Below are 12,625 nucleotides of genomic sequence, written 5' to 3' on the forward strand. Positions count from 1 at the left end.
TCACTATGCAGTTCAGGCTGGCCTTGAGCTCAGTTTGTAGCCCAGGCTGTCTCGAACCCGCAGTGATCCTCCTGCCTCAGCCTCCCGAGCGCTGGGATTACAGGTGTGCGTGACCACGCCCAACCATAACTCATTTTATCTCTACATTTACAGGCCTGAGTCAGCACAGACTCAGCGCCGGGAGTGCTGGAGGCGCTGCTCGTGCTCACAGCAGGCAGAGGCTGGGCTGGGCTTCGTGCTTAGGTGTGCCTGGCTCCCGCGGGCGGCCTTTCAGGCGCCACACATTCGGCCGTGCAGCCCGAGGTCGCGGGGCCTCAGCTGGCCCTCGCCCTATTCCAGGCGCTCACAATTTTGCATGCGCAAGGTGGAATCTGCCCTCAGGGAATGCACACGCTCAGTGTGTAGTTCTTAAGTCCCAGCGGGAAGCACGGCAAGGCGTGGATGGCGGCTTTATTGTGGGGTTACCTAAGTGAAGGTCTCAGGGACACCTGTCTGAAGCAGGGACGCTGAACAGGAACCCAAACGACAGGAGAGACAGGCCTCCTAGGGCCGAGGGCCAGACCGCACCCGCTGAGCTTCTGTGTTCACATTCCCCTTCTGCTGCTTGTAGCTCTGTGATCTTAGGAAAAACACTTGACCTGTCTGTGCCTCCTCCACACTGGGGGGACTGTAGCGCTGGTCACGCCTCTTTGGGCTGCTGTGAGGATGAGGAGAGTTCATGTGTGAAAAGAACTTAGACGTCAAGTGGGCACTGGGATACGTGCAGCCCTCGTTAAGGGTGAGCGGTTGTGATCTGGGCCCCGTAGGACTGGGGAGAATTACCTGGTTTCTTGGTAGATGGTGCAAGCCCCGCTGGCAGTGTGAAGTGGGTGTGGAGGGATGAGGGAGAGGAGTCGGGCGACTGCGGCAATTTCAGTCTGAATAATTTGGATTTGGGGGCGTTTACTGAAGTGGGGGAGACTTGAGGTGTAGCAAGCCTTTTTGGAGGAGAGAACAGAGTGGAGGGTAGATAGATGTGTTAAGACAGATGCTTCTTGATGTGCTCGTATTTTATGTTGGTTCATTGTAGAAAATTTGGGAAGCAGATGAATATTAAAAACATAAAGGCTGCATACTCTATTAATTTTTTTGCTAAAAGTTATTTTCCCCTGACAAAGTCTTAGGTCATACAATACTGGTTTTGGTTGTGAAAATTACAGAAGCCGCGGTTTATTGGCAAGTGGCTCGTGGCAGAAGGAGGAGATAAAATCTAGGCAAGGGGAGAAAAGCCCTAGCGCCATGAATGCTGTGCACGTCTCTAAGGACGGCTAGCTCCTGCCCAGCGGCCCGCCTCAGAGACGGGCTGGACGTGGAACAGCCCAGCCTAGAACAGTTAGCAGATGTTTTTAAGCTGCAGTTGTTTTTTGTTTTTTTTTCATTATGGTAAGACACGCACACTAAAATGAACCATTTTAACTGTTACAGTGTTCAGTGGCATTAAATACATTTAGATTGTTACGCATCCATCTCCAGAACTTTCTTCATCTTGCAAATTGAAGCTCTGCCCCTATGAAACAGTAACTCCCTGTTCCCGCCTGTTGGGTTAGCGCAGTGCCCTCAGCACTGATCTGTGTTGGAGCATGTCAGAACTTCCTTCTTTCCCACTGAATGGCCTTCCATTGGCTGAATAATACTCAGTTGTATATGCAGGGGACAGTTCGTTTGCCCATTCATTGATCAGTGGACATTTGGGTTGTCCTACCTTTGGCTAGTTTAGCCGAGATCGGGCACATTCAGGGTGGTATGGCCGTAGACCCTTTGGCTATTTTAAACAGGGACGCTATAAGCGTGTGTTTGCAAATGTGATTGAGTTCTGGCTTTCATTTTCTCAGGGACCGTTATGGTTTGTGTGTAAATGTCCCCCAAAGCCTCATGCAGGCCTGGGCTTTTTCAGAGCTGAATCTAGAGTGTGTGATGCTGGGATGAAGGACGTGTGCTTGCTAAATCGGCCCTCTGATTGGTTGGGCACTGCCCTCATCCCAGCAGTCTAGATGCAGAAAAAAGTCTTGTCTCCCCCTGCTTGTTGCCTTGCTGCTTTCTTCCCCTCTGTGACTGTTCTCTGCCGTGAGCCACCCTGTGTTGGTGCCAGCCGATGATGGGCTGAAACCTCTACAGACTGTCAGCTAAGTAAACCTTTCTCCTTTAACTTCAGGTATCACATCTTTAGTCCCAGCAACGAGAGAAAAGTAACTAAGACAAGAATATGTAGTTTTATAATGTGCTCTTTCACACAGAAATGTTGTAAAAACTTTCTCAGTTTCATGAGTATTCCTCTCTAAGCTATTTTAAACAATTACATTATATATTTTCAGATAGCTATGTCCACATTGATTTAAGCACTCACGTATTGTTTCCTGACATGGAATTATAACATCAAAGAATATAACCAGTTAAAGGTTTTGCTGTCTTTACAGAATTGCCACCCAGAAAGCTCATCCCATCTGATCACTGCTGGTGTGTGCATATGTTCTTTGTGCTAATACGAGGTATTTATTTATTTATTTTTTTTTTGGTTTTTCTCCGGTACCAGGAACCGAACTCACGACCTTGTGCTAATACTAGGTATTAATGACTGTTTTCTACAAATCTGATCGTTGAAAATGGTGCATCAGTTCTGACTTGCTTTTGCCCAGACGCAGGATTCACTTGCTGGGAGAGAGTTTATTTGTAGCCGGTTGTGGAGAGAAGCATTAATTTGGTTTATGAGATGATGAGAGGGGTGCTGGTTTATGAAGTCCTTCCTGGCTTTAGTTGGTCTTTTCTTTGGAGCTAACTGGCTTGCGTTTCGCTCTGCATGTAGAAGGCAAGCTGCTAGGATTGTGTATTGGGATATTGTGCAACAGCATTGCTAGTTGTTACAGATTTATAATTCCTTACAATGCAAATATCCAAAAAGTGCTAGAAGTTTCACTTTCTTTGTGGTAGTACATTTGGGGTATGAAACTTGATAAATTTGAGCTTACTTGATGCAGAAGCTTGACCTCATCCAACACAGTACTGTAGTTTTTATGTATTACCCTCAGTAGGTATTCAAATGTTAGGCCTCAGAATATGAATGTGTTTGCATAAGGGATGTTGTTCCAGACCCCACGTGGGTACATAGGAATAGACAATATATGCATATGAGAATTACTTTGTTTGCAAATTCTGAGAAGCTCTGAACTCTCAGAGGTCAAGGTTTTGGCATGGAAGCTTTTGGATAAAGGAGTGTGGACCTATAGTTTTTCTTTTAATTTGTTTTATTCTTCCCTTTCATTTCTGTGCTCTTGGTGTTCCTAGGCTATAAAGACTGATTTGGATACCACAGTATGGTAGGCTAAGCATGGAGTTATGACTCGTATGCTTTGAGCTTATACACAATAGGAATTTAAGAGTGGTATCTTCTTTCATCCCCAGGATATGTACAGTCACAGTAATCTTGGAACTGTGGGTCAGGGACTAGAACCAAGTTTTGCCTGAACTGTAGCCAACTTCGAGCTCATAGTGGTGTTCACTTGGGAGCCCCGAGTGTCGCAGGAGACCTGAACCACTTGGATTGTGATAGCTTTCCAAGAAGCTTTTGGAGCATATTTCTATAATTACTAACATTTGTTCTTTATAGAATATCAATCGTTTAAGCTGGGCTTTCAAAAACAATACCAAAGTGGGAAAATTAAATAACGTTACTCCTCAGTTATATGATGGATTGTTTTTAATGTAAAACCTGCTTATGAAATGGTAAGAGTGGCCGAAAGGCAAAAGCTGATCCTCAGGTTCATGTGGAATTATAAGGGGCCTAAGGAGCCAAGAAAGTTTTAAAAAAGATCAAAGTTGGAGGACTCACACATGCTAATTCCAAAACTTACTACAAAGCTACGTGATCAAAGTAGTATGGTAAGGGGACAGAATTGAGAGTCCAGAAGTAAACCCACACATCAGTGGCCAATTAAATTTTGAAAAGGGTTTCAGATACACTGAATAAGCAGAGAAGCATCTCTTCCACAAGTAGTACTGTGACAACTGGATTTCTGTATACAAAAGGAATGAGGTGGTCTCTACTTCAGATCATGTACAATATTAACCGGAAATGGATCAGCAGCCCAGTATAAGAGCTAAAACCATCCAACTGTTACAAGACAGCATTCACATAAATCACTGTGACTTTGGACTTGAAAGTGGGGCCTAGGTATGACACCAAAAGAATCAAAAATAGATTGGACATCATCAAAATAAAAAATGTTTATGCAGCGAAGAACATTATTGGGCAAATGGGAAGACAATCTGTACAATAAAAGAAATACTTGGAAATCATGTGTCTGCTGTTTTTACTGTCCAAAATATACAAACACTTTCTGTGCTTTTCTTTTTTTCAAAGCAATGGCCAAGTTTATTTGAGAAAGTAAAAGTGAGAGTGAGGGAGAAACCGGCTCTGCGGAGTGAGCTTGGGCCAGTAAAGAGAGGCAGAGGCGGCTGAAAGAACGCCCTGGAGGAGGCAGAGCGGGCAGTCGCGAGGAAAGCCAGGAGAACAAGCGCTTCGTGGCGCCTGTGACCTTCTACGCTGTCCGAATCTTGAGGAAACCTTGGAGAACTTCCCGAGAGGCGGCGCTGGGGTCCCACGCGCTGGGCTGACGTCAGGTCCAGGCCGTCCTGAGAGTTCCTGTGCTTCACAACAAAAAGACAGATGACCCAGCTGAAAAGTGGGCAAAGGACTCAGATGCCATCTCTCCAGATAAACTGTCAAGATGGCCGGCAGCACGTACAAACATGCTCGACCTCCCTTGTCGGCAGGGAAATGCAAGTCCAGACCACAGCACTGCCGCACACCTGCCGGGATGGCTGTTATTTAATAAAAGAAAAACCATAAAGGAAAGAACAAGCGTTGGTGAAGACACGGAGAACTTGGAACTTCCGTGTGTCGCTGATGGGGTGTGATGCGGTGCAGCACCTGTGGAAAACAAGCGGGCAAGTTCTCAGGAAGCTAAACAGAATTACCGTGTGGCCGTGCAGTTCCTCTCCTAGATTTGCACCTGAAAGAAAGTGAACAGGACTCAGACACGTGCTTGTCTCCAGCGTTCCTTACAGCATTGCAACAGTAACCAGACGGTGGCGGTAACCAGGAGCGCGTCGGCACATGCGTGGGTACGCAGAGTGCGGCATATGCCTGCAACGGAGTGTTCCTCAGCCAAAGAGGAATGGAACTTTGAAGACGCTAGGAAATACGCCAGAAACAAAGGGACGGGCATTGCAAGAGCCCACTTCCATGAGGTATCTAGAAAGAGGCAGTGAATGTGTGTAGTTAGAAAAATATTAGAGATTGCAGGGAGGAGGAAAGGGGGGAAAGGGAGTCACTGCTTAGTGGTTGTGAAGCCTGTGAGGTCACTAAAGTGATTCGGAAAGAGTGGCGACTGTCGTACGGCAGTGTGGCTATGATTAGTGCCGCCGAATGGTGCCCTAAAGTGGGTAAAGTTGTAAATTTATATATATATGCATTGCTGCAATATATAAAAGATTGATTGATTGATTGATTTTGCAGTACTGGGGATCGAACTCAGGCGTTTATGCCAGTGAGCTATATCCCCAGCCCAGCAATAAGAAATTTAAAAGGTTGTAAAATAATGAATTCACTGCGACTCTCATAACTTCTCAGAAGCCATTGGGTTTTGAAACACCAGCACTGGTGAATCTGAGCTGGGGTGTGGGAATGAATCATGTGACCATTTCTGGATCCGCAAATGCACACATACTGAATTTCTGTATATATTGTTAGAGCAGAATTACCGGGGAGAAGGTGGTGTGGGAACCAAGACAATGAGTTTACAGTTATCAGCCAAGGCGGCACTAGGTATGGAAATGCGTGAAGCGGAGAAAATGGTGTTTTCGGAAACTCTTCTCAGGGACATTGCTATTTGTAGACAAAAGAAATCCATCAAGTTGTCACATGCAAAAACAAACAAACAAACAAAAATCAAACAAGGGGCTGGGGATTTAGCTCAGCAGCACAGCGCCTGCCTGGCAAGCGGGAGGTGGTGAGTTCAATTCCCAATTCCCTGTACCGGAAAAAAACAAAACAAAAACAAACAAGCAAACAAACAAAAAGTTGTCACATGCAGTAGGACCAGGAGGCCCAGATCCCAGGGACCTCACCAGAAACGGTTTGTCGCCTCTTGGTTCTGCTGTGGAATGCGTTGAGCTGCTGGCGCGGAGGTTGGTGCGTTGCTGAAGCTCTGGGCAGGGTGGTGAGGGGACCAGGCCACTCCTTCTTATCAGTGTTGTCCACATATTTGAAGATGTCCTGAAGGCTCACTATGTTATAAATATGCTGTATGTGTGAGTCAATAGCTCGCTGTGGCCTGATTTCTGGAAGTAGAAAACTTCCTTCTTGTGTAGGTAATTTCATTCTGAGGAACAGTAGTAACTTAAGTAATTCAAAATAAATGAGTAACTTAAAGAATTCTTAATAAATCCCGTCATTTACTCACTCACTGTTCATTTCTGAAGCATCTGTACTGTGCATGCTGTAGCTTCAGGTTCTGGGGGTGCACAGTTGAATTAGGTAGTGGCCTGCCCTCCAGGAGCTCATGGACTGGTGCAAAAGAAAAACAAATACTGACCACATGGAGACTGACTCACCTTCTCCCCAGATTCTGCCTTCTAAGCTGGTGGGCAGCTTTGTTTTTTTTTTTTTTCGGTACTGGGAATCGAACTCATGACCTTGCCCTTGCCAGGCAGGTGCTGTGCCGCTGAGCTAAATCCCCAGTCCTAGTGGGCAGCTTTAAGAAAATGTCTACCAAGCCAGGCTCTGTTGAGTGTGAGCTGCACATCTGGTTTGCAGTAATCACTCACTGGTTTGGTTTTGGGGAGAGTACTTTTTTCTACCATCTAACTGGAGAGCCCGTTGAAAACTGCTGTGTTTTAGTAGCTGATGACTGAGTCTTGGGCCCCCTCCAGTTGTGATATGACGGGTTTACCATACGCGCTCGGAGCGTGAAGCTGAGGCAAGGAAAGTGACGTTGAAATAAAAATGGGAAGGGTGGGTTAAGATGACGTGTGAGGGAGTGCACATCGCAGGTCCTTAAAGTGAGGTTCAGAGTAAAGAGAATGCAATTTTTTGACGGTGAATGAGTGAAGGAGAAGGTCGGGAACGGCCCCAGAGGGCGAGCTGAGGCACTGCGCAGGAAGAGAGGCAGCTTTGAGTGAAGGCAGTGTAGGGAGAATATTCTCCTCTAATTATTTCTAATAATTAGAGGAGAATTAGGGAGAAAGTGTAGGGAGAATATTTGTTAACTTTTAAAATTTCTGAATATTGCAGCTGACCCCACACCAGCAACGGCCGAAGTTCTGCTTACCCTGGCAAGGTGTAGATCTTCATAAATGGCTTGCCTTCCTCCTTCCCTTCTCTCTTTCAGAAACAGTAGCTGAAATAGGGATGAGAATTCCAGACCTAACCTTTGTTAGGGAAAAGGGGTGGGGGGCGGGAAAGCCCTGTCTCCTCAGGAGGAGAAAAATGAAGAATTCTAATGGAAACCGTGAACTTGAACTTGGGATTTCCACTCCAGAAATAATTAGAGGAGAAGGCCACACTTTTTTTTTTCCCATTTAAATATTGCAGCCATTGAATTTACTTGCTAACAACAAACTGGGGTAAGAGATTGATTCATCCAGATTTAGAAAAGTGAAGACATTTTCTCATTCACATTTCTTTTCCTTGAAAAGACATAGCCTGCAGTGCTTAGGACTTTGTGGTAATTTGAAAATATTTACTTAATGCTGCCTTATGCAATGCTTGCATTTATTTTAATATTTATTTGTTTGTTTGTTGTCTGTTTGTCTCTCTCTTTTTTTTTTTTCCTTTATTTGTTTTTTTTTTGTTTTTTTTTTCCGGTACCCGGAATCGAACTCACGACCTTGTGCTTGCCAGGCAGGCACTGTGCTGCTGAGCTAAATCTCCAGCCCCCCTGTTTGTCTCTTTTTGAGACAGGGTCTCATTATGCAGTTCACACTGGCCTTGAACTCATTATGCAGCCCAGGCTGGCCTTGAACTTGCAGCGATCCTCCTGCCTCAGCCTCCCAAGTGCTTATTTTTATATTTAAAAAGAATGAATGGCAGGGATAATCAAAGTAAAAGTTAGGAGGAAGAATTGGTCTCTAATAAGGTTAAGGATGTTAAAACTTACCAATAATAGCCAGTATTTATATCATTCTTAGCAGTTTTCAAATCATTTTTACATATGTGGCAGTTTTTTTTTCCCCTCCAGGATGACTTTTTATGTTGATATTATAGTCTACCTTCTATTGACAAGGAAACTGAGACTTTGGGTTAAGAGATAGACGTGCCTGAGGTGTGTGGTGTAGACCATGTGGAGGTCGTGATTCAGGTCCAGTGCGTGCGTAGTAAAACACAGGTGCCTCTCCTTATGATAGAAAGGCTCGTGTCTTTGTGTTTTATGTTCCATTAACATTCTTTTCAGTGATGGCTCTGAGTGGCCCTGTTTTAAAATCTTACTGTAGTATTAAGGCCTATAATCTGCAGCTCACAGCTTCATGACATTGATACAGGGCAAAGAAACTCCCAGCCTGCTAGATACCTAGGACAAGTTCCTGTTCTCCTAAATGGAAGAATGAATATTAGGAACAACGGAGGTTAAGAGCAGAATGTATTTACTGGGGGGGAAAAAAGCTTCTGTCCCAAGGAGGGTCAGAAGGGGTCCCCAGTGGGTTGCCAAGGACCCCGCCTTTTCTAAGGATTTTTATAGAGCAAAACCACAAGGTGTGAGCTCCATACTGGCTCTTGTCTGAGTGCCTATAATATTTCTGTCTAACTGAGCTGCCTACAATATCACAGTGCGAATTTCTCCTGCTTAGTTGCCACCAGAATACTGTAGACCTTATTAAACTGAGACTAGAGAAAGGGACATTGGAACCTGGAGATCAGATATGACTATCCGAGGATGACTTGGGATGGGCAGGTAGGTGGCTTAGTCACAAGTGATAAGGGGTGGGAGGCTGGGCTGGCCCACGGTGATATCTGGAAGTCAGTGTCTCTCTGTCTCATCTCTGTCTCTGTCTGTCTCTGCTCAGCTCTGTCCCTGGCACACAAATGCCCATAGGCATTCCCTATATTCTCTGTTTAGTTTGTAGAGATTTTTCCTTAGTTCTTCTAGTTGTAACTCTTTTATCAGTAAGTTCTGTGTTGTTTCTTTACATTGTTTTTCAGGATGTATTAGTCTGTTATATCTCTATGGGACTGTATATCGAAGCAGTTATTTACTGATGCTGTCTTATTTTAATTAATGCTGTGTTAATTCTCTCAACACACACTTTTTTGTGATAGTGAGAATTGAAAGCCTGGGCTTTCACCATGAGCTACATCTGTAGCCTTTTATTTTTTATTTGGTATTTTTCCGGTACTGGGAATCGAACTCACGACCTTGCGCTTGCCAGGCAGGCGCTGTGCCGCTGAGCTAAATCCCCAGCCCTGCCTTTTATTTTTTGAGACAGTGTCTCACTGAGTCACTAGGTCGCTGAGGTTGTGCTTCAACTTGTGATCCTCCTGCCTCAGCTTCTCAGAGGGCTTGGATTAGGAGTGTGTGCCACCTTGCTTGGCTTTTATCAACTTACATTTAACATCAAGATGTCCTTTGGAGTAGTGATCGTACCTCAAGACAAAATTATTATATTAGAATTATTATATTTGTATATTTAAAAGATTGCCTGATTTTGGAATCAACACAGGTACAGGTTCCTATTGAATGTAACTTCTAGGGTTGACTTAAGGGAACTAACAGCCTTGAACTCATCATCTATGAAAGCAGGAACAGGGCTGGGGATTTAGCTCAGCGGAACAGCGCCTGCCTGGCAAGCGCGAGGTCCTGAGTTCAATTCTTGGTACCCCTCCAAAAAAGCCAGGAACAAAAATAGGAGTAAATATGGTCAGACATTCGGTGCTGTCATGCAAAGATAATATACTCAGTAAAGTTCTATGTACTTAAACTTAATTTACATTTGTATAGTTTTTTTTTTTTTATGACCTACTTTGAAATTTTCATTTGTATCTTGGCCCAAGCCTGTGAGATCATCAGGGGAAATGATGTTCTCACGGCATTTCCCAGGATTGTGTAGCTAAGGAGTTGAGGAGTCAAGACTTGAACGCGGTCGGTGTCCTTATCCCGGGTGTAATTTCTCCTGCTGCCCCTCGTGAACTCACTGTGATCCTTTCTGTGGCAGCCAGTTATCATCGTAAATCAGGCCTCTGGACCCAGCTCCTGCCTCGTTGGGGTTGTGAGTTAGTTAAAGTGTAGATGTCTGATTCCGATCGCCTGGTCCAAGGGCAGCACTTATCAGGCACTTTGGTTTTGATCTCTGAATTCCATAAGAGGTTGTTCTGTGTTGTTCTGATGGTCAGTAAATTCTCTTCAGTTATAAAATTACATGTAATGGCTGTTACTAGGCAGTTTATGTTAAAGTCTCGACTTTGCCGTATAGGCTATCTGTTTTACAGTTGGGATAATAAATTTTATTACTGCAGTTCTAATTGTCAAGCAAGGAATCAGATGAACGGCAACTTCCCAGTGAGTTTTCCAGTGTCCCGTCGTGCCATCCAGCCTCTGTCCACTAGATATTTCTGTTTGGCCGTTCGTCTGGATTTGCCAAATAAGAAAGTCAGAACTAGCACCACCAAGGCTTAACTGCTTCAGCCTTATTGCGCTAACGGCATTAAAGCTTATTGTGCATTGATAAGGTGTTAAAAAATGCTCTCTCTCCCTTTCATTTTAAACTAATTGTTACGTGATGAATTTTGTTAGTATTAAATTTAGGAAAATAGATACTTAGTGGGTTTATTTGGTCCTACCTAGAAGTAATCCAGTTAGTAGTATTCTTAGAGCACTCCATAAATGTGTCTGGCCTGCTGCTTATAAATGATACTGCAGTTAACATTACTCGTACCTTGAATTCCTTTCTGCAAGAACAGAGAACCTCGTCTGGTTCTTTCCGGTCTCCCTAAGCCCTTAAAACACAAGGCCAGTCCAGAATACAAAGCAGTTAATGAGTATTTGTTAACTTTGATCTTCAGTAGCCCTTTCATTGTCCCTCCAAACAGAATTCCACTGACCATCATGTCAGGATAGCTGGATTCCATCTCTCTAGTCAGCCTTGTCCTGCACAGGTCACAGAGAGGTCCCAGATACTTTTTCTTTATGTTCCAAGTGCCGAAATTACATTCGTTAATGCCGATACTGTTCAAGGTAATACATCTGTTGTATGAGGCGTAGTGACAGTGTTAAAATACATTGCAAAATATTATATTAGGGGAACGTTATGTAGAAATAAAATCAACATTTTTGCCTTTTTCCCTAATTCTGGTTTAATAGAAAAGTCTCAAAAGTGTCACCTTGATTCTGATGGTTTTATTTTTGATAGGAAATGAATTTTTTCAGTGGTATTGGGTTACCAGAAACGAGAAATGTCAGACATTCACCAGAGCCCCTCTGCGGTGAAATGTAATTATCATATTAGCATCGTAAATCATTTGCTTCTCCGTACTGTGTAAGATCATGAGAGGAGGAGCTGTGGCTTTGTTCTACCTAGATAATATTTCAGTAAAGCCGTTTGTGTTTTTATTCACTCAAATTCACACTCTCCTTTGTGTTCACATGAAGCAGTGAATATATTATTTTCCATTACCAAAATGACTCAAACTGTACATAATTCCAGTTTTCCTCACAAATCCTTCCAAAGCTGCATAGATACTTGTAGTTTGATAGGACATCTCTGTAACACATCCTGTTTCTCTTGTGTCTTTAGGCAAAATGCATACTTTTTAAATGTCTGATTCCTCCTAATCAACTGTAGCAGCACTTTCCTATCTCTTAACCTTGGTTACATAATAGATAAATGGGATAGCTCATCTTATAGGAATTCAGATTAGATATAGAAGTGAAGCCATTACATCAGATTTAAAATCATGTGAAAATAAATGCAGTGTTATGTTTAATTGACTTGCTAGTTCAGCCATAAACCAACATATAAATCCACTGATGGAATTTCTTCAGTATCTCTCGGTGCCATAGAAAGGTTAACTCTACCTCCCAGATGTAACAGAGTTACACAGCACCAGCTTAGAACATCCTTCTCATAGCCACGTGTATATACAAGCGTGATTTTACCGAGTTTTAAGGGTGGTCTGCGGGAATAGACTTACTCCGGACAGTCGTTGTTCTGCGGCTGGAATCAGCTTATTATGTTAAAGCACCCTAAGTTTAACAGACTGTGGACAAGGCCGTCGCCCTCTTGGGGTTTTCAGAGGCAAGCACCTTAATTTCGTCTTTGGTTTTCGCTCTTCAAGCCGGGGTTCATCTGATCTGTCCCATGTCTGCGCTGGGTTCCATGTACAGTACTCTGCTGAACTGAAGTTTTCAGAAAATTCAGTCCCTTCTTTGTATGTCATTTCTACCAGTCTTTGTTTCCAGGTCATAGGAAGCACGAAGATGTGAGTTAAGTGGACAAATAAGGCCCCCTCCCCTCCCCTTCAGCATGAACCTAACATTTAATACTGGAAGATGTCCTAGTGAGAGTCCAAGCCTGATTTGTTAATTGAATCATTCCCCTG

General features: G+C 43.8%; 1 protein-coding gene across 5 annotated transcripts in view; it reads left to right on the forward strand.

Annotated features, from left to right (window-relative positions):
* The window catches only part of Ano6 (anoctamin 6), a 190,321-nt gene that overhangs the window by 65,281 nt on the left and 112,415 nt on the right, over positions 1-12,625 (forward strand). The window contains exon 1 of one of the 5 annotated variants that reach the window (XM_013505699.1): positions 2,489-2,525. The exons of the other annotated variants lie outside the window; for them this stretch is intronic. Coding sequence (XP_013361153.1) covers positions 2,504-2,525 — 22 coding nt within the window. The 5' untranslated portion in view covers positions 2,489-2,503. Of the gene's footprint in view, positions 1-2,488; positions 2,526-12,625 lie in introns of those variants that run through there. 5 annotated transcript variants of the gene reach the window in all.

Source organism: Chinchilla lanigera, unplaced genomic scaffold (assembly GCF_000276665.1).
Source record: "Chinchilla lanigera isolate Chin_1 unplaced genomic scaffold, ChiLan1.0 scaffold00099, whole genome shotgun sequence".
Taxonomy (NCBI): domain Eukaryota; kingdom Metazoa; phylum Chordata; class Mammalia; order Rodentia; family Chinchillidae; genus Chinchilla; species Chinchilla lanigera.